This window comes from Pipistrellus hanaki, assembly GCF_964339955.1.
Source record: "Pipistrellus hanaki genome assembly, chromosome: 13".
NCBI lineage: Eukaryota > Metazoa > Chordata > Mammalia > Chiroptera > Vespertilionidae > Pipistrellus > Pipistrellus hanaki.
The window spans coordinates 31,959,552-31,987,510 of record NC_140515.1 but is presented as its reverse complement, the minus strand read 5'-3'; the positions used below and the strand labels follow the sequence as shown (position 1 = coordinate 31,987,510).

Below are 27,959 nucleotides of genomic sequence, written 5' to 3'. Positions count from 1 at the left end.
CATTACAGAGGAGGAGATGGAGGCTAGCAATGCTGTGCCTCTAGTCCTGGGCATTGGCCTGCTCCCTAGTGTCTGGTTCTGCTGTGTACTTTCTTACTAGTAGTGATCTGCGACAGGAGTTGGGAATGTTTCCCAATAAGCTATAATATTTCTCCCTCTCTCCCATTATTTGGTGTTCACTTGAAATTTCATATAAGATTTTTAGGACTAACCAATTAGTCCCAATGAAACCCAGTAGAATAGCATCGAGGCACAGTGCAGGTAAGATGGTAAGGTAAGCCTTCTTATTAGAGGAAATGAAGGGGAGGCAGATATGTAATTGGAGGGAGCATAAATTGAATAATATGATTCAAATGTATACTTCTATTTGTCGGTTTCCCTGATGGTGTCGGGTCTGCTCCCCCTTCCCCAGGCCATCTTCTCTGAATCCTGACACTCAGTCTGAAAAAAGGCAAGACCCTAGCATTGGCTCAGGGCATTTATTAGCTCTTTGACCTTGTGCAAGGAAGTCACCTAACTAATCCGAGCCTCCATTTCCTCATGTGTGCAATGAAAATACTAGTAAAGCACAGATGTCAGTTGTGTGGGTTAAAGGAGACCTGCCGGTCAAGCGCTCTGCCTGATATAAGCCTCCATGATTCATGGCTGCCTCTCCACCAGACTCCCCCAAGCAGCCTGGCCTGCAGAACTGAGGGGTCTCCTGGTGAGCTTCCAGGGTGGAGCAGAGAGGCTGAGCAGCAGGAGGGCTGTGAATGGACTTTATGGCTTTGGTGAGCACCCCAACCTACAGTTACGAATTATAGAATGGTGTTTAGACATTGCTGTAATATATACATTTTGTTAATTGAAGTGTATAAGCTCATATCTAGCAATATAAAGAATATCCGGGCCCATAACACTTACAAAGCATGATGATTGCCCTTTACCGCCCTCTCTTGCTTCTCAGACGGGAACAAAGGCGTTGAGGAGAGGACAGACAGCTCTCCTTGGTCTGGATCTCTACTGTCTAATCTGGCAGGGTGACGGTAAATGTGTTTAATTAATGAATAAATAACTACCTTTTTTTCCCTACTTATCTACTTCTCTGTCTAATTTCGCTATTTGTTCTTTATAAGCCCTGAACTGTGTATGATATTGACACTACATATATGCAAATATGGTCAAGGACTTATTCTGAGCTAGTAGTTAATGTTCACTGAGAACCTTTATGAACCTGGTCTGGGCTAAGCGGAGCCGGATCCCTACGCGCAGAGAACTGACATTCCTCGGGGGCATTAGGTGTTTGTTACAATGCTTGATGTCAGGTGGCCCGGTCTTAAGATGGGTGGCGTGATCACATAAAGCTGGACCTTCTGGCCTGGGCCCCATGCTGCGGGGAAGTTGGTGTGTGCTCCCACGGAACCGTCAGCAGGCCCGGCACCCCCAAGTTTGCCTTTTCTGATTTGGTGTATCAGTGTCTGAGAGCCACCGCAGCCCTGGCTTCACCCAGCCATACAACTCGGAGCCACACTCCCGCTTTCCAGCTCTCGCGTGGGCCTGGCGCCCTCCCCAGACCAGACGGCAGAGAGCTCCCCGACACCCCTCCAAGGGCAAGACCCGCAGCGACGCCCGCCACCCTCCGCGCGGACAGCAGCTCCCAGGGTGTGGCCGGGCAGGTCCTCGGCGCCCCCGCGGACCAGATCCAGGCTCCGGGTGACCCCTTTCCGAGTGGGGGGTCCCGCCATCCCCGGAGGAGGCAGCTGTTTGCAGAACCGGAGCTGGGGCGCGGGGCGGAGGGCTCCCCGCGGCCGCCCCCGGGGCTCCGGGAGCCCGGTCCCTCCTGGAGCGCAGACTGAGCGCCCGCCGGGAGGGCGGAGGCGGAAAGTTGGGGTCGGGGCCGCGGAGCCGGGAGCGCGGAGGCCGGGACCGCTGTCCGCGCCTCATGAATATGCAGGAGCCACCTCCCTCCCCCCGTGACGTCACGGGCCGTCCCGGGGTGAGCGCTGGAGCCGCGCGGGGTCCGAGCCAGTGAGCGCGGCGGCTGCCGGCGAGCGAGCGGCGCGGCGGCGGCACCGGCGGCACCGGAGGCAGCGGAGGCCGAGCGCCCGGAGCGCGCGCAGCAGGAGCGGCGAGGCGGCCGGGCGGACACCGAGGCGCAGCCCGCGGGCGCGGGCGCGGGCGGCAGACAGCCCCGGGCGGCGGCGGCGAGGATGCTGCCGGGGCGGCTGAGCTGGGTGCCGCTCCTGCTGGCGCTGGGCGTGGGGAGCGGCGGCGGCAGCGAAGGCGGCGGAGGCAGCAGCCGGCGGCGCCGCCTCCTCGCGGCGAAAGGTGGGTGCTGGGGAAGTTTCCTTCCCTCCGAGGGCGCCGGCGGCGGGGACCGGCTCACACGCTCCATGTGTCCGTGCGCCCTCCCTTGCCGCAGCTCCCCGGGTTTCGGGGCGCGGCCGGGATCCCCGAAGTGAGCGAGCGCCCTGCGCCGGGGGACCCGAGAGGTTCCACCTGCAGGCGCCGGCCCAACTTTGGGGCGGGGTCCAGGGGCCGCGGAGGAGCGAGCTTTGGGGAGTCTGGACAACTTCGGGGGCCGCCTTGCTGGGGTGAGGGGTCGGGGGTGGGGGCGCCGGGAGTCGCGGGCGCCGGCTGGGCACGGCGGCGGGAGCGGGGCGCTGGCGCGGGGAGGGGAGGCGGTGGTCTGCTCCTGCCCGCAGGGAGGATCGGCGGCTGTGCCTTCCAAGGAGGGAGCCGAGCTCGGCTCCCAGCTCGGGGATGGGGTGGGAACTTATGGCCCCCAGGGGAACCCCTCCTTCCCTCCTCTTCCCCCCTGCCTGGCTCGCCCCAGTTTCCCCTGGGCGGGTCTGCTCCCTTGGGGACACGCGCCCTCCGGGAGTGCGGGGGGGCGGGGGGTGAAGTCGGGGAGAAGTGCGGCAGGTGACGCTCTCCCCTCCGCTGGGGCGCAGGTGGGCTGAGGAGCCGGCCGCCCCGTTCGGTAGGAGATCTCGACCTCCCTATCCATCCGGCCCGGGAAAGCGCGATCGCGGCGCAGGCCTGGCGCTGTCTGCAGACCCGGCTGGCGAGCGGCGGAGTCTGACCGCCGCCTGGAGAGCCCGGGGAGCGCCGGGGTGGGGGCGCCGGGAGGGCGGATCTGAAGAGAAGGTCACGTGCTAAAGGACCTTTGAGAGTCTAGGGAGGAGCAGATGGGGCAGAGGGTGGGGTGGGGTTACCGTTAGGTGGCAGTGGACGCTGGGGAGGCAATACCGATCTGGGCTGCAGTGCCCGGTTCAGTGGTAACTTGTTGATTCTCTGCGCCGGCGTGCGTGTGATCTGAGGGCTGTGGCCACATCGGCCAGGTACCATAACATGGTCACGGGAATCTTGGCTGACCCTCATCCGAGGTTTGAAAGGGTTTTCATCCTTAGGTAAAGAGGCTCCCTATTGGAGGCAACTTGATTTTGCAAACTGGCTTTGAGCCATAGCTTACCATACCAGTCAGGGAGGGAATGTATACCGGGTTTAATTACTTTTTGGAAGATGAGGAGAGAGAGAGAGAGAGAGAGAGAGAGAGAGAGAGAGAGAGAGAGAGAGAGAGGCAGACCATTAACCTCCTCTGGCCTGGGTAGTGCTTGTCTTTCTTGCAACTTGAGAGTGATAAATGTGCGAATAGGAAAGTTGTTGTGTATTCTGTAATCTCTTACTTTTTTGGTAACATGATTTCAAAACTATTTTATAAGCAGGCATCCTATTTGTTTTCATCGAATTCTCCCCCTCCCCCTTGACTGGAGGGGCCATTTCAGTTTTGGGGAAACAAAAATTCATTATGAACATGAGTTGCTGAATGCAGAGAGACTGGTGCTTTGGTGAAACAAATATAAACCAATGAACTCCAAACCTCTTCCCCACTATAGACACTGGGCTAAACAGGCAAATGATTATTTTTGGAGATTTTCCATCACTTTGTAATAGAGGGAATGGTATATTTATAAGCGAATGTCTACACACAGGGGAGTTCACAGCAAGTGGGAAGAAGAACTGGTGTGCCCATCATTGCAGAGTTCTCAGGTCAGCATGGAAAGCTTTACAGAGAAAATAAAGATTAAAAAGAAAAAAAATCCAGGCTAACGCGATTTCACATTTACCTGAACAATTATGTTCATTTGAACACCTTTCATGTCCCCCACTGAGAATATGTGTGTTCATTTCATGGTGAAACAAGCCATTTGTCTTCCCAGGGTAAAAAGTTGATTGACTCTGCAGCATGAGGTTGCTGTCTGAATACTCCATTCTTCCTTTTTTCCCCTCCCAACCACTAGGGGGCTGCAAAGAGCGCAGCATAAAAACGGACAAATGTATAATATTTGATCACAACAGAAACGTTTATTATGACACGTTAGTATTTATAGAACTGACTTCCCTTATTACAGTGTACTTGAATTTTACATTTCCCAATTTCTCACGATATGTGAAGAACATTTGAGGAAATAAAGGTAAAGCTCCTGTATAATGCACCCTGCTCTGATTTTGCCACGGCTAAGGGTTATGTCATGAATATTCCCATCACTGAAGGAGAGAAGTCAGGAAGGCTTGTGAAAAAATCTTGAACAAAAAATAGCTTTCCTCTTCTATACAGCTCTGTATTCGCGTGCAGGAGAGGATTGGGAGTGTGGTGGCGTCCAGCGGCCTGGCGGGGGTGAGTGCACTCTCCTCTCCGACAACTGTCGGGAGGTACATCCTCCCGGCTTGGGGCTCACGCACGACGTGTCTGTGGAGCACAGCTTGTTCTGTCCTGCCTTTGTGTTCCTGGCTTCTTGATGTAGAGAGTTGCGTCGCTAATCTCAGCAACTGTTTAGGCTTTTCACAGAATTACTGCACTTTCAGTGTGAGCATCTTCCGGATTTTGGAAATGACACAATGGCCCAGCATTATTATAACCCCTCCCCTTCACTCTCCTGTATGTTGGCTGTTCAAAAAGGACAAACACCTCTTGAAAAGATGAGTTCCCACACACATGTTTTATAAACAAAGCCTGGGAAGTGTTGCGGACCCAAACAGTCTCTGGGGTGGAGGAGATTTTGTCTTATCCCAAGGAAAGAAGTCAATGCAGTTGGGACAGATTTCTTAAGGTTTATGCTTAGATTCAGTGATGTATCGCTGGTCTCAGACTCCAGGGACCTGGTACACAGTTTCTTTCCCATTCTCAACAGGGCATTGAGGACAGTAACTTAGTATAGACTCGTGGTCGGCAAACTGCGGCTCACGAGCCACATGCGGCTCTTTGGCCCCTTGAGTGTGGCTCTTCCACAAAACATCACTGTCCAGGCAAGTCTATTTTGAAGAAGTGGCGCTAGAAGAAGTTGTTAAAAAAAATTTGGCTCTCAAAAGAAATTCCAGTTGTTGTACTGTTGATATTTGGCTCTGTTGACTAAAGAGTTTGCCGACCATCAGCTGTTGTAGTGCCCACTGGTATGAGCAGAGCCAGGCCCAGTGCTCTGGAGGATTCCTAGGACATATCAGAAGACCATTCCCCATACCCGTCTCCTTCCTACTTTTTTAAAGAACTTTGATCTAGTTGGAGAGAGAAGATTTTTATGTGGAAATTTTAAGAGAATGACAGTATATAGAATTTTTTCAAAGTATAGTACTACTATATGGTGAGGACAGACAAGGGAAGTGGAGGTAGGAAGAGGGCATGCGTTTGGTAATGGGGATGGGGTGGAGGAAGAAAAGCAGAATTATAACAGTGGTATAATTGTAGTAATGGCAGTTTAAGGAGCCTGTGCCGCGTCGGCACGGCCAAGGGTGACCCTGAGTGGGGGAGACTGAAAGGCTTGGAAAAGACAGACAAGAGAATGAAAGCTGGGTCTTGGTGGAACGCTGCTTCCTGAGAGACAGCGCAGCGCCCCACATGTCGTGTCTTTATTTTATAGCAGATGCCACGAGGCAAAGTAAGGGCGTGGTCAAGATGTGCACAACATTCTTGTGGGTTTCGTTCCTACTCAACTACATGCACCTGAACTCTATCACTCAGGCAGGTGAGGCCACGTGTTCGGACCACAGGTTGATGCTTACAACTATAGCTGTTGGTTATAATTGTGCTGGGAGGGCTCTGCCCTCTAAGCTGGGACTTGCACGTGGCCACGAGAGGACTGTGCCCTCTCATTAGTTTGGGGCTTGAGCCTGTCCAAACACTGAAGCCATGCCCCACAGGAGCCGCTCCTTGCTGTGTAACATGCACTATGCTAGTCCCTTTACCTGGGCTGTCTCTACTTTTTAACACGCTCGCAGGGCTGGTGTGAGTCCATTTCACGGATGAAGAGCTAAGTCTGAGACAGGGCCTTGCCAAGACCGCCATTAGAGGGCATGGCGCTGGGGTGAGAATAAGAAGGGTACCTGCTCAGTGCCCCTGACTGTCATCAGACATTCTCCCCTTTGGTGTTAAAAGCGAGTCTAGCAGCCGCAGGGAAGCGGAGCTGATTCTGTATCTGAGTTCCCCCAGAACCCCGTGGGCCCGCCCATAGCAGTGGGAGAGTCCAAGGATGTTGTTCAAACCCTGCTGGTGAGGTGAGGCGAGTGGGCCTTGCTTTCATGAATGGGAACCAGTGTTTTTGCTTTGAGCACCAGCCTCATCCTCCCTCCCACAGGTTCAGAAATCATTCTTGCATATTCCAAATGGCACAGTGCAGCACTTCCCGCGGTGGGGAAGGTGGTATGGAATTTTTATGGTGACTTGTTCCAAATCACCTCTAGGCAAGGAGCATGTGTCTTACAGGGGCATGACAGTTATTTCTCACAAATGACCACCAGCCCTCAGCAATGCGTTAGAGGGTGCACCCTGACCTGCTGTCCCCCTGAGTCACCGGTGGGGTTCCTGGGCCAGGATGTGCTCATTCCTGCCCTGGGTCCTCTGACCATGTATTTCTCAGCCCAATTCTTTCTGTTACTCAAGACACGGCCAGGCTTAGACACGGTCTCCCTAGGCACCTTCCCAGATGGCCCACGAGGCTGGTCACCCCCAGAAGACCATGGCTCTCCTCTGGAACGTAGAGACAGGAAGTGTGCCTGGGTGCCTCGTCTGGCTCCAGTGCTGCTCTTTGAGGCCCGAGGACTGGAATCTGTACCTGACTCCCCCTGAATCTTTAGGGCCAGCCCGCTGCCTGGCCTCCCGAGGTAAGCTGAGCAGTTAGGAGTGGTTGCCACGCTATCGCTTCTTGGCATAGACATTTTGGGCATGTGCTCCTGTCCCATGTGAAGTAAAATTTGGGCTTCGTAGCCAGAGAAATCTGGGTTCCAATCCTGGCCCTGCTGCTTCCTAGCTAGATAACCATGTTAGTTAACCCTGTGAGCCTCTTTCCTCACCTATAAAATGGGATACAAAGATCTGCCTTGCAAAATGCTCATCAGCACAGTGCTTAGAAACCTCTTAGCCCAGTTCATACTACTTGAACACAAGTAGCTGTAATGATGGATTGCTTAAAGACTGTGCTCTATTTTGCTGAGATTTGGTGAAATTCCCTCTTTCTGACCTCTTGGAAATTCAGTAGCTTTCTTCATATCTTCTCTCAGTTCAAACTCTGTTCTCTCTGTTTATTTGTTTGTTTCTCTTTCTCTCTCTCTCTCTTTCTCTGTCTCTCTCTGTGTGTGCATGTGCACGGGTGTGCAAATCTCATATGGACATATAAATATATGTCCATAGACACATCCACATTTGGCTTGACTTGAACCCTTTCACTAGTCTAGGTACACATTGCAGACCAGGGCCAGTTCTCAAAAGCCATTGTACTGAATGCAGGCCCAGCTCAGAGTAAGGACTCAGAAATGTGTGTTATGTAAGTACATAAACATGTCTCCCTGGGCCAGCACTGGAGGTGTGGGGTTGGAGTCTCTGGGGGAAGATCTGTGGTGTGATTTTGGTCATAGGGAGAGGCCCACTGCCCAGTGAGCATTCCTCCAAGAGTTGCTGTGGAAGGAAGCAGAGAAGCGTTTTTTTGTTTGTTTGTTTGTTTTGTTTTTTTTTGTTTAAGACAACCTCTGTGATGATACCTGTTTACCTGGAAGGGGGTATGTAACCAGGTGACAGCCTGAAACATTATTATTTTTATTATGTGTTACCTGTCCCCCACTAATTGGACCCTGTGGGACACGGTTCCATTGGAGGAGTAGGTTTGAGGATGGACCACGAGAGACCTGAACTAGGGGAAGAGAGCTGAGCTGAAGACACAGGACAGAGGGTCACTGTCTTCATCAGCTGGGGATACTGTGACAAAAATACCACAGACTGGGTGGCTTATAAACAGCAGACATTTATTCCTATAGTTCTGAAGGCTGGAAGTCCAAGATCAGGGTGGCAGCATGATCAGGTTCTCTTCCTGGTTGCAGACTGCCAGTTTCTCAGTATATCCCCACCTGTGGAACGTAGAGACAGGAAGTGAACTCTCTGAGGAGACCCTGAGTGCTCCATCCTCTAACCTCATCTAATCCTGATGATCTCCTAAAGGCCCTGCCTCCAAATACCATCAATTTGGGGGACACAAACATTCATCCATAACAGTCACACTAGGAACTTTGGGGGGAGCAACAGGCACAAGGCAGGAGAGGGTGCTGCCCAGAGGATGCCTGGGGTGAGAGGCCAATCCCAACATCATTTAGCCTTATCAGCCAATAGCTGCTTCTCAGTATTCTGCTATTCTCTGTGAGGGGAACGAGATATCAAGACTTCCAGATAGCACAGATTGTCTAGGGCACACATTGCACATATCACCAGTTATTGAAGAATTTGATAACATGGAACATGGGAAAAGGATAGACTGTGCGTTATAGCCACTCAATCAGGTGTGTGCTCTTATTATTCCCACTAGAGGCCCAGCGCACAAAATTCATGCAAGTGTAGGCCTTCCTTCTGGCTGCCGACACTGGCTTCCCTTTGGCCGCTGGCAGGCACCAGGGACCCAGGCTTCCCTCTCAGCCCCAGCTTTGTCCAGAAGGCTGAATGGTGTAATTAGCATATTACGGTTTTATTATCTATATAATAAAAGTGTAATATGCAAATGGTCATTACGCCGTGAAGGGTAAGGACCGAACGTGTAACGACTGGATCATGGATCAGCAGGAGGGTGGGGCAGAGAGCTACAGGAGGGGGCAGGGCAGCAAGCTATGGGGGGGAGAGGGGAAGGGAGCTACACGAGGGCAGGGCAGTGGGCAGAGAGATACTGGAGGGCAGCAGCGAGCTGCAGATTTGTGCGCAGGGCTACTAGTTATAGATATTACAGGTGAGGAAACCGAGACCAGGAAGGTGAAGCTCCTTACCCAGTTCACCCAAGTAGAAAAACAGAGCTGGCTTTTGGATCCACAGAGATGAGTTTCAGAGAATGCCCTCTTATTCATTGTGCCAGTAATTCTCAACCCTGGGTGCACAGCACAGCCAGTTGAGAGCGTTTTAAAATAACACTGATACTGCAAGCCCACCCTCTGTGGTCCTGGTGTAATTGCTCTAGGTCAGGGCCTGGGATTTTGTTCAAAGCTTGCAGGTGCTTCTGATGCCCAGGCAAGGTTGAAAAGTGCTTCCCCTGACTGCTCGCAGTTCCCCAGGGAATTCTTTGTATCTCTGCATGCTGTGAGGCCATTCCTGGGGGGGAGGGGGGGGCTTGTACCTCTACACTTCACCACCTCCAGTTTTCCCCATCACAGTGCCCGTAGCCTTCTCTCTCCCCAGGCAGACCACGAGCCCCTTGCGGGGAAGTATCCTGTCACTTCTGTGTGACCCGTTCGTAGCAGTGCCCAGGCAGGGCCCATAGTGGGTGCTGAGTGTGGAGGGAGTGTCTGTATGCCAGTGCGATGCCACCCACACCAGCTGTGAGCCCCCTCGGGACTCTGCACAGTTCTCCTGCTCAGGGCCACCTTCTGTGTTTGGTCCCTGGTAGGAGCTACTCCTCAGGCCTCTCCCCTTTAACTATCGGATTGCCCTTCCAAACCAGTCACAGCATCCCCTTAGCAGAGGTCAGAGAACGTGAACCGCGTTTTCTGGGTGTGAGGGCGTCAGGTCAGCAGGTGACATTGGAACTCTCGCTGAGAAAGGCTGTAATGCCACTCTCATTGCTTCCAAAACGCGTCATTGGCTGGCATTTGATGTACATTTTGCCAATTAAAAAACACACGTCCCTTTTATGACTTCTTTTCATTTCCATGGCCTCTGTTGTGTTACATAGTTAAATATGTAGTCTTCAAACAAGTCTGACAAACTCACAATGGAGAATAAGCAAAGGCATGGTCTCCAGGTCACGTGACCTGGTCAGTGTGAGGCTCCGGGCAGACCACTCAGCGCTCTGGGGTCTGCTTTTTTGTGTGCAGAAAGGATAAAACAGCACCTCCCTTCTCCACCCAAGAAAGTTCTCTACCCACATGGGTACTGGATGCCCTTTGAAAGGATAAAGTGCCTGAGAAAATAAGATGTTGAGTTTTAAGAAATTTGTGTTGAAACGTTAGGACTCAACCCGCCTCTCCTCCCCCCCCCCCCCCAATGAAACTCTGCAGTATCTCTGTCTGTATACTGTCTTAGCAATGTAGTTAATTATGTTTTCAGGAGAAGTTTGAGTTTAGCATTAATTTTCTCCCCAGTTCTGTGATGCACAGCCTGCATATGTCACACAGCTGGTGGTCACCATGGTTACACAACGAATGCAGCAGTTGCAGGCCCATAGATTTTCAGGGAAGAACCACTCAGAACTGTTAACGTTATGCCATGTGTATGTGTCATTTTCCAATTTGCATGGGTAACTGCATTGCAGCAAATTAATTAAAACATATGTTAATCTAAGGCATGTCTCCTGGCAATTAATGAAATAGAACCATTATACGGGTATTTGATTTATTATTTTAATTTATAAAATGCTAAGTTCTCTTATAAAGTTACATATAGCAACAGGAGAAGCTGACCCATATACAGCATTAGGAAAAATAATCACATTTCTATAAATTAATCACTCTCTAAAAGGATATAGTTCATTAACACCATGAACTGAAAGTGTTAGATGTAAATTAGATTAACCTTTTTAGCGACACTTCCATTTATATTGCATATTCTCTTCAAACTCAAAGCACTTTACATATATTAATTCAATTAACCCTCCACAGACCCATGTTAAATAAGTCCATATATCAAAGTTGGAAGGGAGGAGAAGTGAAACCCTTCAGAAATATTGAGGTCCTGGTCTCTGGATGTATTATTTATGATTTCCTCTGCAGCAGCACAGTTTATTCTGGGCTCTGTAGCTTGAGAATAAGGATTCAGGCTTTGTCTCTGGTGCTGCCAAGAAACCCTTAGTGTGTCACTCCATACCTGAAGCCAGCGCTGCTCTTCCTGATTCTCAGGCCAAAGGCTCTAGGCCAGAGGTCAGCAAACTCATTAGTCAACAGAGCCAAATATCAACAGTACAACGATTGAAATTTCTTTTGAGAGCCACATTTTTTAAACTTAAATTTCTTCTAACGCCACTTCTTCAAAATAGACTCGCCCAGGCCGTGGTATTTTGTGGACGAGCCACACTCAAGGGGCCAAAGAGCTGCATGTGGCTCGCGAGCCCCAGTTTGCTGACCACGGCTCTAAGGTAACTTCTGCCTCGTTTCATAAACTACCCCCCAGCAACCTGGTGGACACGTTTGTCTATGGGCAGGGCGTCCCCAAGTGGGTATGGGTGATGAGACCTTAGTGCCCCACTCTGGCATCTGGAGGGTCATCGTCCCCTGGGCCTGCTGCCACTCCCCCTTTAACCTTCCTCCCGTGACCACGCAGACACAGAGGACACTGGGAACACGGCCTTCAGATGCGAACGGGAGAAGAACAAGGAGCAACAGCGAGAGGAAAATGGGTCCTAACTTCTTCATCTGGGTTCTCTCTTCAGGCCTGCCTCTGTGGGGTGCAGAGACTGTGGTCCCTCTACAGACTGGGGTAGAGAGTGAGGGCCGGAGAGAGGAAGGATGCTCTGTCTAGTTAAAAGTCTGTTTCTTGGGCTGGGTCTGGGTTTTCTGGGCTGGGTCTTCTGCTGTAGCTCTCACCAGGGATGCCCATTTCCTGTGGCAGCCTATTTGCAGGGCTTAGCATCCTTGCCCCAGACCTCCTGGAGGCATGTACAGAGGAGAGAGGAAGAGGATTGGGATGGAGGAGGGCTGTCATTTGCTTAGTTTGGTTGGATGTGCGTTTGGTGGTTGGAGGTTCTGAATGTTTATTTTTCCAACTCTTTCTGTTCCTTTAAGTTCTGAAACCCACAGGTGCTCTCCTTGTTTATGCTACAAACAAGTCCCCATGAGGTGCAGTGTAGCTAGTGGTTCTAAACCTACCAAGGGAAATGCTAACCCAAAGGAATGACTAACGAACGGTTAGGCATTGCATAAAGTGTAGAACAGTTTTGGAGTGTGGTGGAGTCTTCTTGCTTCGTCTTTGCTGAAGACTAGATTGAAAACCACTCAATCTGGTCTTCAGCGAACGTGCAAGAATAGTTTAAGCCCATCCCATCCTAGAATCTCTCAGTTCATTATGCTCTGCCAGCACTTCCTAGCATACATCTCTCTACTGCAAAGTGCCCCCTTTTCTTCTATCCAGACCCTGCCTGGGAGGGATTAAGAATCAGGACATAGAGCCAAGAACTAAAAGATAAGCTATCACTTAGGAAATCCAAGTACTGGGGAATGAAAGTATTCAGTTTGTAGTTCATGGTATTTTAAGAGCTTACCTCCCTCCCTTTCTCCTTCCTTCCCCTTCTCTTTCCCTTCCCCCTTCCCTCTCTCCTTTTCTGTCCTTTTTTTTTTTTTTTTTTTTGGTGTGGTGATTTTGTTTATGCGAGGGTAGATGGTCATTTGGAGTAGGAAAGGAGGCTGACATCTTTAATAATCAAAGTTAAAATAATTTCACATTCAAGACATAGATTTTACCTTCCTAGCTTTCCCTTTGTTGTCATTTTTCTCCCAAAGGAAAGTTAATTATTTCAACTTTATTGCACCATCATCAGAAATATCAAGATAGTTGTATCTTGTTTGGTTATTAATTTTAAAATTATATTTAAGACTTTTCAGTGATTTATTACTCTTTTAATTAGATGTCATGCATAAAGCATTTTTATTGCACTAGCATCATTTTTCTCTTTGAACATGCCTCTTCTCCACCCTACCCTTCCCGTAGTTTTATCTAATTCCAGCTCTGCTACTGAGAGGAACTCAACGCAGAGACCAGCCAACCATCTTTGCTTGAAGCTGTAGCTTCTCCTGGAGCTTTGCTTTCAGATATGTCCCACTACCACTTTGTCCCAGAGCCCAAGGGGCGGGGTGGGGGTCAGGGAAGGGCTGACAGAGCTGTTGTATCAACCTTCAGCCCCCTCTTGTCCCACCATTCCTTCAGCCTTTGTCATCTCTTCCTGCCCTCTCCCGCTTCGGCTCTGGACTGCTCTAAAGCCACTCCTTAAAATGTTATCAATAATGATGAAAATCATCATCATCCTAGTCTTATAATTTATTTTCTCTATCCAGTGGGAAAGGTGAATAACACCATCTTTAGACAACGTCACTACTTCTGTTGATCAGACCAAGTCACCCGGTTCACACCCTGGGCTCCGGCATAGGAAATCCGGAGCTGGTCCTGCCCCTGCCCCATTCTGCATCATCCAGGTGCCCTAAAGCTCCTCTGATACCATCTTATCGGAGAGGACACACTTTCTTGTAAACTAAGATCACGGGAAACAGTGCATGATCTCATTTGCTGACATTTTCATTTAGGAAAGGAATGAAGCTGCGTTTTCATTCACACAATTGCACATTGGAGGTGTTTCAGGCAGCATGGCAGGCGATCTGGAAGGTTTGGGGCACGTGAGCCAGTGGATTTCCATTGTGGTGCGCAGACCTTATTAGAGTGATATCAGCAACTGTGCCCAAATGGCACGGACCCTCTAGGCGTCGGTCTACGGGACACACCTGTGATCTAAGTTGGCAGTGGCTGTCCCGGATCCCTAGGAAACGGGGCTCCTGCCCATGCTGACTGCCTGCACTGGTGGATCTTGAGTGTCTTAGGCCTCGGGTCCTGGCATGAGACCACCTGGCGCTTGGCCTGGGCAGCTTCGGTGGCTGCACACTTTGATGTTCTCTCTCTCCAAGACCAAGGCAGCCTCCATTTCTGGGACGTTGAGCCCTGCAAGTCCCCAGCCCACATTTGTCTGTGGATATCGAGGCTGGAGCTTGGACCCAACAGGGTTTTACTAAAACAGGGTGGGTTTTAGTAAAGGATTATGAATCTATATCTCTGATTTTCATCCCTATCAGAACCAATGGCTTTTTTTTTTTTCAACACACAGTTTGTAAGTGCCCCCCTTATTACCCTGAAATGAAATTTACTGATACTGTTATTTGCTTGTGTACATAATTTAGCAAATCAATGTAATGCTTCAACTTATTTATAAAGGAACTAAAAGGAAAATAATGTATAATCCAATAATATGTCGTGCTTAGACCTAAGTATACTAGAAGTAGTAGTAAATTAGATGCTTGCTGTGAATGCCACAGCTACAAATGCAAATGGGCCCAGGTGTGTAGCATTGGGAATTCAGACATCTTCAGCAGTATTGGGGTGATGTAATATTTAGAAATGGTGGAATACTTCTGGTGAAGTTCTCAAGACAGAATCTACTCTGGCCTCAATTCACAGGATGGCTGTATTCCTGGAAAACTCATGGTTTATTAAAAACTACACAAGAATATTTATTTGACCCAATCCAGGGCCACCCATGGATTGAGAACTGTGGAGCTCCAGATGGTGTGCTGGGGGACACCCAGGCCAAAAGGTGCCCGGGTACCAGCTACACTCACTCACTCACTCACTCACCCACAAGTTCCCGGATCTGAGGTACCAAAGATGCCTCCACTATATGTGCTGGCAGACTGAAATTGCCTTAAAGGGTAGACGACTTCTGGAATTATAGTCTTTCTGGGAACCTTCTGGTAGGCCGTTAGAAAAGGTTGTCAGACGTCATAAGAAGAAGGCCTTCTGCAGAATAAGGCCTTCCCCGTGGGGCATGTTGGAAGACCACACGGAGTCCACAAACCATATGCTGGAATGTCATTGGCCAGCAGAAGAAAGGGCTGGTGCTTTGCCCAGTGAAGTATGGGACTCTCTTAGACTTTCCCTTTTCCACAGGCAGAAGCGCAGGGTGGAGGGAGGGGCAGGGGGCAGAACACTCTGGATGGGCCGGAGACTGTGGGATGCCCGCCTTTGCAGGGGATGGGGGAGTAGATCTTTGGACCCGGTAGGAGATCGAAGTTTATAAATGAACTGGATTGAGTCTTAGTCAAAGAAAGGAAATGAAAAGCTATGCAATTGGGCTGGAGGATCCTTAAGGCACTTGCCACCAGTGGTAAAGAAGAGCTTGACCATAGCATGTTCGGGGGGCAAAAAATAACATCCTTTCACGTTTATAACCCGATGGATTAAACTCCAACACTCTGCCTCGAGTATTTATTATGGTCAATTCTGATATTTCAGAGATAACACACGGTTTGCTTGGATGAAAAATTCGTCTTTAATGTTCCAATGGGTAATTTAGAGGGATGAGGATTTTTATTTTGTTTTCTTTTTAATCCCTAGATGTCTGCTGTTCCCCTCCCCCCACCCCGCCCTCTTCCTTTGCAGGAGCTTTTGTGGTGTTACCAGGAGAGAGGCTGAATTGCCAAAAAAGGGTTTCAGTAACTTTGAGCTGAAAATGCGCTTTAATATTTCGATTTGATGGAGAACGGTACATCCCCTTAATAAGTAGTTCAGTGACATTTTGGCAGTTCTGTAATATTTGACTTGGGGTTGAGTTTATAAAAATTTCAGTCGAACGGTAACTTCGGGGCACTCAGGGATGTATGTATTTCTGAAATGAGAAGACCGAGTTGACATTCTGATTCTAAAATCAACATCATCTCTGATGCGTCACCATATTTCCAATTATAATGGATGATGGGCTGAGAATTTAAAATCAGCTTCCCTGCAAACACCACACAGACCAGCTTGTGTGGGATAAAGAGAGGAGCCTGGGTGGGAGCGGGTCCTCAGGCTCACTCTTCCAGCTCAAGGTATGAAATGCTTCCTTTGGTTTCTCTGCCCCGACCCCCTGCTGTCCCCGCACCCCACTGGTTCCTTGGGGATTTTTTAGAAAGTGGAATCTCTTCTAACTTTGTGGGAAATTTATATCCTGACGCACCTGAGATGCTTGAACTTGGGAAAGGTCAAAACATGACAGTACAAGCCTGACGTTGTATGAAATACCTCAGTCAGCCAGACAAGAGTATTTCTTTTCTTTCTTTCTTTTTTTTCTTTCTTTCTTTTTTTTTTAATATTTTATTGATTTTCTACAGAGAGGAAGGGAGAGAGACAGAGAGCCAGAAACGTCGATAAGAGAGAAACATTGACCAGCTGCCTCCTGTACACCCCCCACCTCCTGTACACGCCCGCAACCAAGGTACATGCCCCTGACCAGAATCGAACCCGGGACCCCCCAGTCCGCAGACCGACGCTCTACCACTGAGCCAAACTGGTTTCGGCAACAAGAGCATTTCTAACAGAAAATCTGGGGAGTAGAACAGGTGGGTAGGAGCATGGGGCTCTGTGATCTCTTTGGCATTTCAGGATAAATTCAGATTTTCTCCTCCTGTTTGTTTTCCTTTACAGCCTTATCTCACTCTCCACGTAAAAAATGCCTCAAATTGATTATACCAAGTTCTCCATAAGGCACTCCTGGGCAGTGATTATGCTCAGACAGTCCTAGGATGCACTGCTTTTGTGGAGTACTGTTTGTTGTTGTTGTTGTTGTTGTTGTTTTGTCAGGAGTCCCAGGAGCAGACCTCCTTGTACCAGAGGGTGGTCATGACAAAGCCAGGTGTGTGGTGGCCTGTTCTGCCCATAGCCAGCCCAGAATGGGGAAGGGCCAGGCACCTTCCCCACCCCACTCAGCTGGGCATGGAGCAGCTAGCAAGTTAGGTGGAATCTGCTACCAGTGGCCACAGCTCAGGGGCCTCCTCCCTAGAGGGGCTGTGAACTCCACGCTGGACCTTACAGCGAACGGGTCTGGAGCCCGTCATCTGACTCAGTAAGATGCTGGCTGGATAAAGATGAGACACAGCCAACCCTAGTGTGTGGGGAGGATGATTGTGTGCTCACAGAGGGTGTTGTAACAGATGTTATTGGTGTCCTGCTCACATATCCTCTGCTCCTGCCTTTTTCATGCTTCCAGGCGCTGCCAGCCCTTTGCCCGGGAGCTTCTGTGGGCACTAGACCACTCGCTCTCTGCCTGACCGTGTGGCGGGTCGGAAGCCGCAGGGAATTCCCACCAGGAAAGGTCCTCAGCCAGTGACTGACGGCGGTTGTAGGATCACTACGCCCATCACATCCTCTTCCCTCAAGTGAGAGGACACCTGCAGCCTTTCACACAGCCCCAGGGGTCCCCGAGAGGTCTGTGCTCACTCACCCACATGGTGACCTGCTCCCGCCCTTTGTTCCTGAGTCACTTCTTCCCTTCCCTGCTGGCCCTTCCTGAGGTCACCTCCTAGGTACACGCCCTGCACTCAAATCCTTGTCTTTCTCAGGAAACCCAACCCCACAGAAGATAGTGTATAACTTAAGTGCTCTCTCTAGATTCTTCTTCTATGGCAACCATTACACTTCAGGGTCTGAATGCCGGGGTTCCTCTACACATACAGTCAGACATGCTTGGCATCTGGGAGTGGACATGTGGAGGACCCTGCTTACCCCTGACAGGTGTCTCCGTTCACTGAACCTGGAGCGCTCCTGGCCAGCACTCATTACACTTGGCTCACACGCAGCACTGGGGGTCAGGAGGCTTCTGTGCAACAAACACACTGCAGTGTCTGCAGCTGGGGCGGGTCCTGGACGTGGCCATGGGGGTGACTTTTACTCTGGGCCCAGGATTCTGAAGACTCCTTGAGGGCAGACGGGCCCCAGCTCCTTCCCCAAGATCTGGGCTACGGCAGGCACCATCCTCCCCGGGTGAAAGGCGTTGAATTAGGCCGAGCGCCTGCAGCACACATCATCCACGCATCAGGGGGAGCACTTGGCGCCTCTGATAGCAGCCAGATTGCTCCGGTGTCTATTTTCAGCATTTTCCCAGAGCACCTATAAGTAAATTTGCAAAGCAGATCCCTCTGTCTGCTGCGCTTCCTTCTCTGATGTGGAACAGCCAGCAGCACTAAAAATCTATCCCTACACCCAACTCCACTGGCCCAAGGGTCTGAGTCACTGTGGTCCTGCCGCTATTTAGGGTAAGGCACTGAAAAATCGGATTGATACAAATTCTGCCCTTTCTTTGAGAGACTTAATGCACCCAGCCATTGTCAGCTGAACAGTGTGATGTGAATTGGCCCATCTGCTTGGCTTTTGTCACACAGTCCGGCTCACGTGAATGGGATTTAGTATTTTTTTTTTATTTTTGACACCCAAATGACTTTATTTCAGAGGCGAGTATTACCAGCATATAGAATAAGGCAAATGGGCCATTTCAGTCGTGGAGTACAGCATCTGATTTATTTAAAACGTCCTCTTAATTCTGGGTGCCTGACTGATGTGTGGTGTATGAATCCCCATTTGATGTATGGATTCCGATTAGGCCACGTAGAAGCTATGAGATCTTGGGAAAATGGCATCACTTCTCTGAGAGTCAGATATCTCATCCCTAAGACGAGTATGTTAAATCCTCACTCAGATGCTGTTATAAAGACAAAGTAAGCCAAAGTCTTAAAATACTTGGCATACACAAGGCCCGTGTTTTGGTTATCTACCGCTGCCTAACAAATTGCCCCATAACTTAGCAATGGAAAGCAGCAGCCATTTCATTATATTCATAGATCCAGAGGCCTGGGAATTTAGACAGGGGGATGGGATAGCTTGTCTGTGCTCCACGATGCTCGTGGCCTTGAATGACTGGGGGCTGGTTAGGGTCATCTGGTGGATTCTTCACTCCCTTGTCTGGTGCCTGGGCTGGGATGACTCAAGGACTGGGCTCAGCTGGGGCGAGTGGCCAGCGCTGCATGTGGCCTTCGCCTGTGGTTCAGCTTCCTGGTTGCATGAAGACCTCAGGACAGTCATTCTTCTACTTGGCAGCTCAGGGTTCAGTGCACAAGGTGAGAGGGAGCTGCAAGGCCTCTGGGGACCCAGCTGGGCCCCTCTCCTAAGTCACCTAGAAGCAGGCCCCGTGCTTTCTCTCGCTAGAAGATGACTTCTGTGTTTTTTCCTTGATTCTATTTGTCTATGACCTTGACCTTAGTCTATCATGGCCCGAGAAAGGATGAAAGGCACTCACTTTCTGGACAATAAGCCTGGGGCACATCCATGAGGGGGGCCACATGTAGGGTGTGAACTCTGAAGGAAAGATAGGTCCCTGTTGGAGGTTAGACCCAAAGCCAGTGGGAAGAGGGGGTGACAGGGTGGAAGAACCTAGTTACCCTCATTCTCGGACTTTACACACATCAGCTCAGCTCATCCTCACAGGGATTCCATGAGGTGGGTCTCCTAACTTCCCTATTTTATAGTAGAAGAAGCTGCGTCTTTGAGAGCTTAGTAAGTCTGTAAGGAGTGGCTTTGGGACTTGAAGCCAGATTTGGCTTCAGAGCTTATGCTCTTAATATTGCCATGGTAAGCAGCCTCTCACTTAGAGACTCTTTTCTTTTTCTTTTTAAAAAAATATATTTTATTGAGTTTTTAGAGAGGAATAGAGAGGGACAGAGAGCTAGAAACATGGATGAGAGAGAAACACCGATCAGTTGCCTCCTGCACACTCCCCACTGGGGATGTGCCCACAACCAAGGTACATGCCCCTGACCGGAATTGAACCTGGGACCCTTCAGTCTGTAGGGTGATACTCTATCCACTGAGCCAAACCGGCCTTGGCAGAGACTCTTTTCTTTCCTCTCCTCTTTCCTTTTATTTCTCTCCCTCCCTTCCTTCCTATTTATTAAATTTATTGGGGTGACATTGGTTAGGAAGATTACATAGGTTTCAAGTATAGATTTCTATGATACAAGATCTATATAATGCATTGTGTGCCTGCCACCCAAAATGAAATCATCTTTTATCACCATACATTTGTCCTCCTTTACCCTTCACTACCCCCTTCCCTTCCCTTCCCTTCCCTTCCCTATTTATGACACAGTAATCATTTTCCATGACTCCATTCTGTACTTATGAAAGCAAGAGTGTGCCTTCTCCTGCATTCTCCCTCCTGTGCACACGGAGTCCCTCAGAAAATAGCACTGGGCTTGGCAGAGAGGCCGCCACCTTCTTCAGGGGCCCAGCCTGGCGATGGTTTTGCCGGCCACACCAGCTGGGCTCCAGTGGATTGGGAGCAGGGAAGGTATTATTGTTCATATCATAGTCTCCAAAGGAAATGTTGTTCTTGTTTATTCTGAAGTATGGGTTTTGAAATTGAAACACAGAAGGGCTACTAAAAGGCTGTCCCATTTGGAAAGGGCTCCCCCCCCCCCCCCCCCCCACACACACACCTTGTTTTCCGGTTAAAAGCAATAACTATGAAGCAAACAGAAAGAAACCTTCCAAAGAATAGTGTGAATGGCTCTGGCAGGTTAAAGCTATTGGATAAATGCAGAATTTACATGACAAAATCCCGAGCACAATGCTCATTGTCATTCACCAGTAATAAGATTCCCGGAAAAGCTAAAAATCTTAATTAAAAAAACACACACATTAATTTATTTTTGTTAGTAAGTGTCCTTTTGTCTTAGGAATGACTTTGGGTAGAATATTGCTCTCCCCAAACTTAACTTTACCAAGGCTGGATCTGCTTCCTCCTCGACTCCCCATCCCCACTTCTTCCTGATTTAGCAGGTTGCATGGAACACTGAAGGCTTTGGCCAATGCTGTCCATTGGAGAGAGACTTCTGCCCTCAAGAAGATCCAAGTTTTTATGGTAAAACTAACAATCTAACAGATTAAAATATTCAGTCATGGTTCTGGACAGGAGGGCAGCGCAGGCATTAACGGAGGCTGAAGAGTCAGGGCTGGTAGAGGTGATGAGGGGAGGTGATGCCTCCTCTGAGTGGGAGACCTTGGAGCTACCCAGATCTTCAGCCTCATCTCCTCTGGGACTGTGCCAGCCCCCCTGGACACTTAGACCCCAGTGGAGGGCCCAGGTCTTTCACCCTCCAGGCAACAACCTTCCTGTCCCTGCAAGACCAAGGATACCTTGGTCTCCTCCCTAGCTGCAGCCTCTATCCCAGATCTGCACCAGTGGACAGAAATCAAGTCTCCTTAACTGGGACTTTTCTATGAAGCTTTATCTTTCTTCTCTCATAATTGTGTCTGATTCTACCTCAGAGTCCATGCAATCCTTTTTTTTTTTTTTTTTTTTTTTTTTTTTTAAATTTGAAAACCTGGATTTGCCTTTCAGATTTTATATATATATATATATAAAGCCTAAGTGACCGTCACAACTGAAAGAACTGAACAGATGACCGAACAGGCTGCGTGGGGCAACCAGACTTGCAGGAGGGTTAGTGAGGGATGATCAAATGACTGAGCAGCAGGCTGTGTGAGGCCACGAGGCTGGCAGGGGGTTCAGTGAGGGATGACCAGATGTCTGAGCAGTGGGCTGTGTGGGGTGACCAGGCTAGCAGAGGGGGCAGTGAGAAACAACCAGGCTGGTGGGGGAAGGGCAGTTGGGGGTGATCAGGTCGGCAGGGGGGGCAGTAAGGGGCAACCAGGCCAGTGGGGGCAGGAAGTTTAGGGTGACTAGGCCGTTGATCATCCCCATGATCGGGCCTAAATCGGCAGTCAGACATCCCCCGAGGGGTCCCAGATTGGAGAGGGTGCAGACTGGGCTGAGGGGACCCCAACCCCATGCATAAATTTCATGCACCGGGCCTCTAGTAAAGTCTATGAAGGGACTGGTTTTGTGTTGCAGTTTATCTCTGTTTCTCAGCACTGGTAATTAACTGATGACTGGACAGAGGAATGAATGAATGAATGTTGATTCACTGAGCTACCTTGGAGTGTGTAGGATTCTGGGGAGTTTGGAGAAGGCAAATGATGTCGGGGAATGACCCAACGTCAAAAGAGAGCTTGTGGCTATGTCAAGCATGAGTGAGAATAGCCTGTTTTTACCATGGGCTACCATCTGAAGGCGTGGGGAGCATGGGGCCCCCTCTCTAATGCTGGGCCCCATCGCCCTGAGCTAGAGGGCTGGGATAGGGCAGGAAAGGTTCTCAGGCACTGACAGTCTCAAACACCATGGGAGCTCTTGTGTCAAACTCATCAAAAGCAAGTACTTTCTCTTGTTTTTCTGATTCTTTTTTCCTGCTGTGTTACTGCCTGCGAGAAAGCTGCTATCCACCCACCCATGCAGGGCCCCATGCTTGATATTGATCCTTCCCAAGGAGGGCCTGGGCCACTCTCACTCTGAAGTCTAGTCAGAGCAAATACATGCTCCTGCTTGATTTGCAGTCTGGGTGTGTTGTTGCCCTGGATAGAACCCTTGGCCAATGTCACAGAGGAGCCTGGGGCTGTGGGACTATCAATGAGGACCAAGAATACTGCCGGCCTGCTCTTGGGAGGGTTTATTGGCCACATGGGGTACATGCCCACCTGCAGCACATGCCCTGGAGATATGGGAGTGAGTTGGGTGTGCTCATTTTCCCCTTAGCTTTATCTCCCTGCTGTCCACATTTCCCCTTCATCTGCCTCAGTAATTACTCTCCTCATTTGGCACAGTATGCATTTCTATATGAAAGGTTGAAATCCGTTGCAGAATGTGATGGAGCATCAGTGGATAAAGTAATAAATTGGATTTCTGCCAGGATGTCATGAGGAACTTGAAGACACGGCTGGCCATGGTGTACCAGGCGGGCTGAGGGGATGAGCTTTGGGGGAGGGAGGTCCATTAGGACCCTGTAGAGAAACAACCAGCAGCCTATGCTCCTTCTAAGGGGTGGCGGGTTTCTGTAGAGTCCGATTCACAGTCTCAGGCAAAGGAAACACAGCATATCTGGGAAATAGATCCCCTGTGAGGCCTTGCGTCATCCTACCAACGTGATGTCATTGAATATGGACTTGGGAAGTTATGTGCATAATTAGTTTTGTGAGCTGTTATGAACCAGCTCAGCAAACCACCACCCTCTTTTCATCCTTTTTTTCCCATCTTCTCTGTCTCACCCTAGTTCAGACCCCTGCTGAGATGTCTCCTCACTGTGTTTCCAGTCTCTTTTCCCTTCCAGGCATCCTTCACCAGATCTGAACATATAAGTCCCTAACTAAAGAGAGATGGGAGTTTCCCATTGCTTAGGACTGTGGTCGGCAAACGGCGGCTCGCAAGCCACATGTGGCTCTTTGGCCCTTTGAGTGTGGCTCTTCCACAAAATACCACGGCCTGGGTGAGTCTATTTTGAAGAAGTGGCGTTAGAAGAAGTTTAAGTTTAGCTTAACAATAACCCACAACCTTCGGACCAACTAGAAGAAGTTTAAGTTTAAAAAATTGGCTCTCAAAAGAAATTTCAATCACTGTACTGTTGATATTTGGTTCTGTTGACTAATGAGTTTGCTGACTACTGGCTTGGGAGAACACAAAAGAGAGAATCTTCTTGGCATTGATCATGGAGGACATGGCCATGCCATCTCTGTACCACCCTGGGACCAGTACCCACCTGCTGACTTTCTTGACATTTTGCCTATCTTATTTTTTTGTACCTTCCATCACTTTAGCTGTTTTAAGTATTCAATCATTTTAGAATATTTGCTTCATATGCTATGTAGGGATGAGCATGTAGGAAGCCAGGGGCTGGTTTAGTGTTGCGTCTGGGTGCTGAGGGAATTCTTGAGAGGAGGGGACTGTCTCCTCGGTGTCAATCATCTTGGGCTGTTGCAAAGGCTCTTGTGAAATAATTTATAGTTTACGGGTCACACCGTTGGTCTTGAAAAACTTAAGATTCTCTTGGGTATATGTTAACTTAGAGACAGTGGATTCAAATGTATTGCCATCCCCTTGCTGAATTGTTAACCCTTTCTTCTAGAAATATTAAGAATTTATCAAAGTTTCCATCTGGATTGAGCAGTGGAGAGCAGGGCCTGGTCAGAGTTCACAGGCTGTTGGCTGATTCTGGAGTCCCAGTACTTCTGTCAACTGTTCGTATAGGGAGCCAGGGATAGACTCCCGAAATTAGCCTCAGCAAAAGTCCTACCAATTTACCAACCTTCTCCCAGGGCTCTTGTTATGTTGGGGTTTTGATTAGAACAAGAGAGCTTTGGAAAGCTGACTGTGTATAAGAACATAATATGGGATTATCATTCATTTATGTTATCACTCTGTGTGTGTGTGTGTGTGTGTGTGTGTGTGTGTGTGTGTGTTTGTCCACGCACCCACAGCTCTTTTCTGGATATTATAGGGAGGTGGGATGGGGGTGACAGGAGGAGGATAAATGAAGAAAAAGACCCCACCTCTGCTTTCAAGGGGCTTACACTCAAAATGTGGATAAAAATGGAGTTTTAACAAGACATAGAGCCCTAGCCAGTTTGGCTCAGTGGTTCTAGTGTTGGCCCGAGGACTGAAGAGTCATGGGTTTGATTCTGGTCAAGGGCACCTATCTGGGTTGCAGGTTCAATCCCAGGCCCTGGTTGGGAGGCAACCGATTAATGTCTGCCTCTCTCACATTGACGTACTTCCTTCCACTCTCTTTAAAAATCCTCGGGTGAGGATTAACAATAACCACCCCCCGCAAGACAGAACAAAATTAGGCGACAACATATGGTGTTCATCACTTGGTTCTCTAGGTGATCTAAAAGTGGAGAAGTAAACGTGGATTCAAGTTATAGAGTGGCAATTTCTACATTTTCACAGATGCGAGGATTAGAGAAATGCAATCTGGTTTTTATCTTTATAGCAGAGCTTGCTTCTTCAAGAAATAAGACTAGAGGATTTCCTCGAATATGGCTTATTTTATTTATCTTATAATTTAAAAAATGCATCCCCCTTGTAGAAAATTAAAGAAATACATAAAAATAGTAACAACATTTTAAAACTTGCATTAAGAGATTAAAAATGATCTACATTCCATATCACTCAGAAATAATCCTAAAAGTATTGCAGAGATTTTTCTATGCATATTTTTACATAATTTCTTTCGTACCATACATGCAATTTACATCTTACTTTTTTTTTTTTTTCACTTAACGTTATCGAGTAAGGATTTTTCCAGGTTATTAAAAACTCCTCATAAGCATTGACTTTAATGGCTACATAATATTTCAACATGTGAGTGTACCATAATTTATTTGAGCACTCATTTTGTCACAGGTATTAATGGTTTCCATTTTTTTTTTCATGATAAATAATTTTGCAGTAAGAATTTCGTATCTCTTTTTATATCCTTAGGATACATTTCTAGAAGAGGTATCAGCAGATAAGGACGTTTTAAGGTTCTTGACAAGTTTGCCAAACTGCTTTCCAAGAGGGATCTATATATATTCCTGTTTGTATTCCTCTATTTCTCAGCCCCTTCTATCATTTTCTTAACAAGTATAATTACCATACAGTAAACTGCACATCTTTAAAGCGTACATTTTGATAAGCTTTGGCATACCTATTTGCCTATGAAACTGTCATCACAGCCAAAATGCTGAACCAATCACAGCCTCCAAAATTCCCCTCATGACTATATTCTCTCCCTCCCACCCTCACAGACACCCAGGGTTCTGCTCTCTGTCACTGTAGTTAGTTGATGTCTTATAGAATTTATATAAATGTATATAAATGTATACTCTTCTTTTTGTCTGGCTTTCTCTCTCCCTCCACTATAATTATTTTAAGATGCATCAGTTGTAGCATGTATAAATAGTTCATTCCTCTTAATTTACTGAATAGCATTCCATTGTATGGATGAACCATAATTAGTCTGTCCATTTGGCTGATGGAAATCCGGTTGTTTCCAAAGAAAGCTGCTGTGAACATTCATGTACAAGTCTTTAGTGAACTTGTGCATTAATTTCTCTTGGGTAAGAGATGGAATGGATGAGTCATATGGTAGTTGTATGTTGTTAGTAGTAATTTTGTTAGTAGTAATTACCTTTTCGGATATTACTAGTATTAATAATTAATTCACAGAGACCCCTTTCAGTATTTAACAAGAATAGCCACGAGGATGCTCTGTGCATATGGGGGCTCTTTCAGCCCTGCTCCCCACATGGGGTCTAAAACCCCTATTTTACTCAGGATACCCCAGACACCTCCCCATTTTCCTCCGAAGAACGGGTTCAGTCCTTCTGGTCTTCGATTGGAGTGTTCTGCCTGGATTCAGCTTTTATTCTCTTTACCACACTTTGTGATAAAATGACCTCGTCCTCCTCTGCAAATGATCTCACCTCCGTTTCCTCATCTACATCCATTTCCCTTTTGAATATCAGGAGCAAGATGATCCGGGTGGAAATCACCATCGTACAGGCCTGCCAGGGAATTCCATGAAGGCAGACTGGCTCTTCTTGCTTGCTGTCTTTGGCATGAAGAGACACTCAGTGGATAATTGTTGAGCAAATAAATGTGTGAATTTACAAGGGAAAAGCTCAGCATTGGCAGCAGCCAGAAGAGGGAGTGAGCAAAACTACCTTCCCTGGGCAATCCGGGAAGGTCTCTTTGAAGCATATGGCACGCTTGTGAGAAAGTAGTACAAGAGGAAATATGAAATGTTAGATGGTGAGGTTCAGAGAGCAGAAGTAGAGGAAGGAAACCGAATTTCCTGTTCTAGAAACTTTCTATACACCTTAACGTGTAACACTGACAAACACGTGGGCTGGAATTATCATCTCTGTCTTTCTGATGAGGTGACCAGGAGGCAGAGTTTGCAAACCCTGCCCACGGTCCAGCTAATAAGGAGTGCGATGACAGAGTGCACAATATTTTTGAGGGCCCGGGAGAGGCCTTGAAATGGCAAGGAAAAGGGTGAGATCATTTCTGTCCTCTGAGTGGTGTGAGGCGCCGGCTTTTGTTCCATTGGTTCTGCAAACATGAGCCCCTGTGCTCTGCAGAGGAACTTGCTGTGTCTGCAAGGTTCACTCCCCTTTTCCTCTCTTCTTCCTGGGAGCCCATTATCTGGTGAGATGTGAACCTCCACTGACCCAGCCCAGGAATGCCCAGCACACACATGGCCCATCCTGGGGCCTGCACCCCAGCATATCTGGGCATATTTAGAATCCAGGAAGATGGGCAGAGAGTGATATTATCTTCATGATAGTCTTTTCTAGTTCTTTTGTGGGTCTCTCGGACTCACTCGCCACCCTGATTCTAAGGAGAGGAGTTTCTGCTATGTCTGACTTTGTTTTTGAGTTCTGTAGACTGTCAGGTCTGTGCTGGTTTCTCAGTTTGGGAACGGAAGTCCTATCCAGAAGGCCTTCGCTTCCTGGCTTCACATTCCGGCCCTCGGGAGGAACGATGGCTGTGGTTTGTGGGTCTCTCAGTAGAATTCTTCAAGGAGCTCTACCTCCACAGCATCTTGTGGGGTGCTGGGGCACCAGGGGTGCTCGGGCGGTGCTGAGTAGGCCTTGCCTTTGAGAAGCCCATCGCTGTGGCCCAGGGCTGAGCACAGCCCTTGGCACTTGCTGGAGGATCTCAGCAGGCACTGAGTGAATGGCATTGCTGTTGGCGTGGGTGACCTTGCCAGGGCGGGCCTGGGAGCCAGCTCACCCACTCCCTACGCAGCTTCACCTCAGGGCAGAGGCCCCCAATTTCCTCAGCTCACATCTCCTTTGTGTCTTAGTAATTGTTTTACGGCGCCCCTCTGCCAAAAATATCCAGAAGTTCCATTTATTAAATAGATTGGTCTCCAAACTTTAATAACCATTTGTGTTCTAACAGCTTAGTGCCTGTAGGGCTCCACACAGTGTCTCAGACCATTGAATCACATCGGCACTGCCATCCTCATGCCTTGTTCCACTTTGATTTCCGCACATTTTTTTTAAAATTTATTTT

The 27,959-nt window shown here is 48.6% G+C and overlaps 1 protein-coding gene across 1 annotated transcript in view; it reads left to right on the top strand.

Moving 5' to 3' along the window:
- Positions 1-1,992: 1,992 nt before the first annotated feature.
- Positions 1,993-27,959, top strand: part of CLSTN2 (calsyntenin 2) — a 908,802-nt gene continuing 882,835 nt past the window's right edge. Inside the window, exon 1 of the mRNA XM_084901767.1 lies at positions 1,993-2,307. Within this exon, the coding sequence (XP_084757893.1) occupies positions 2,190-2,307 (118 nt within the window). The 5' untranslated portion in view covers positions 1,993-2,189. The remainder of the gene's footprint in view (positions 2,308-27,959) is intronic.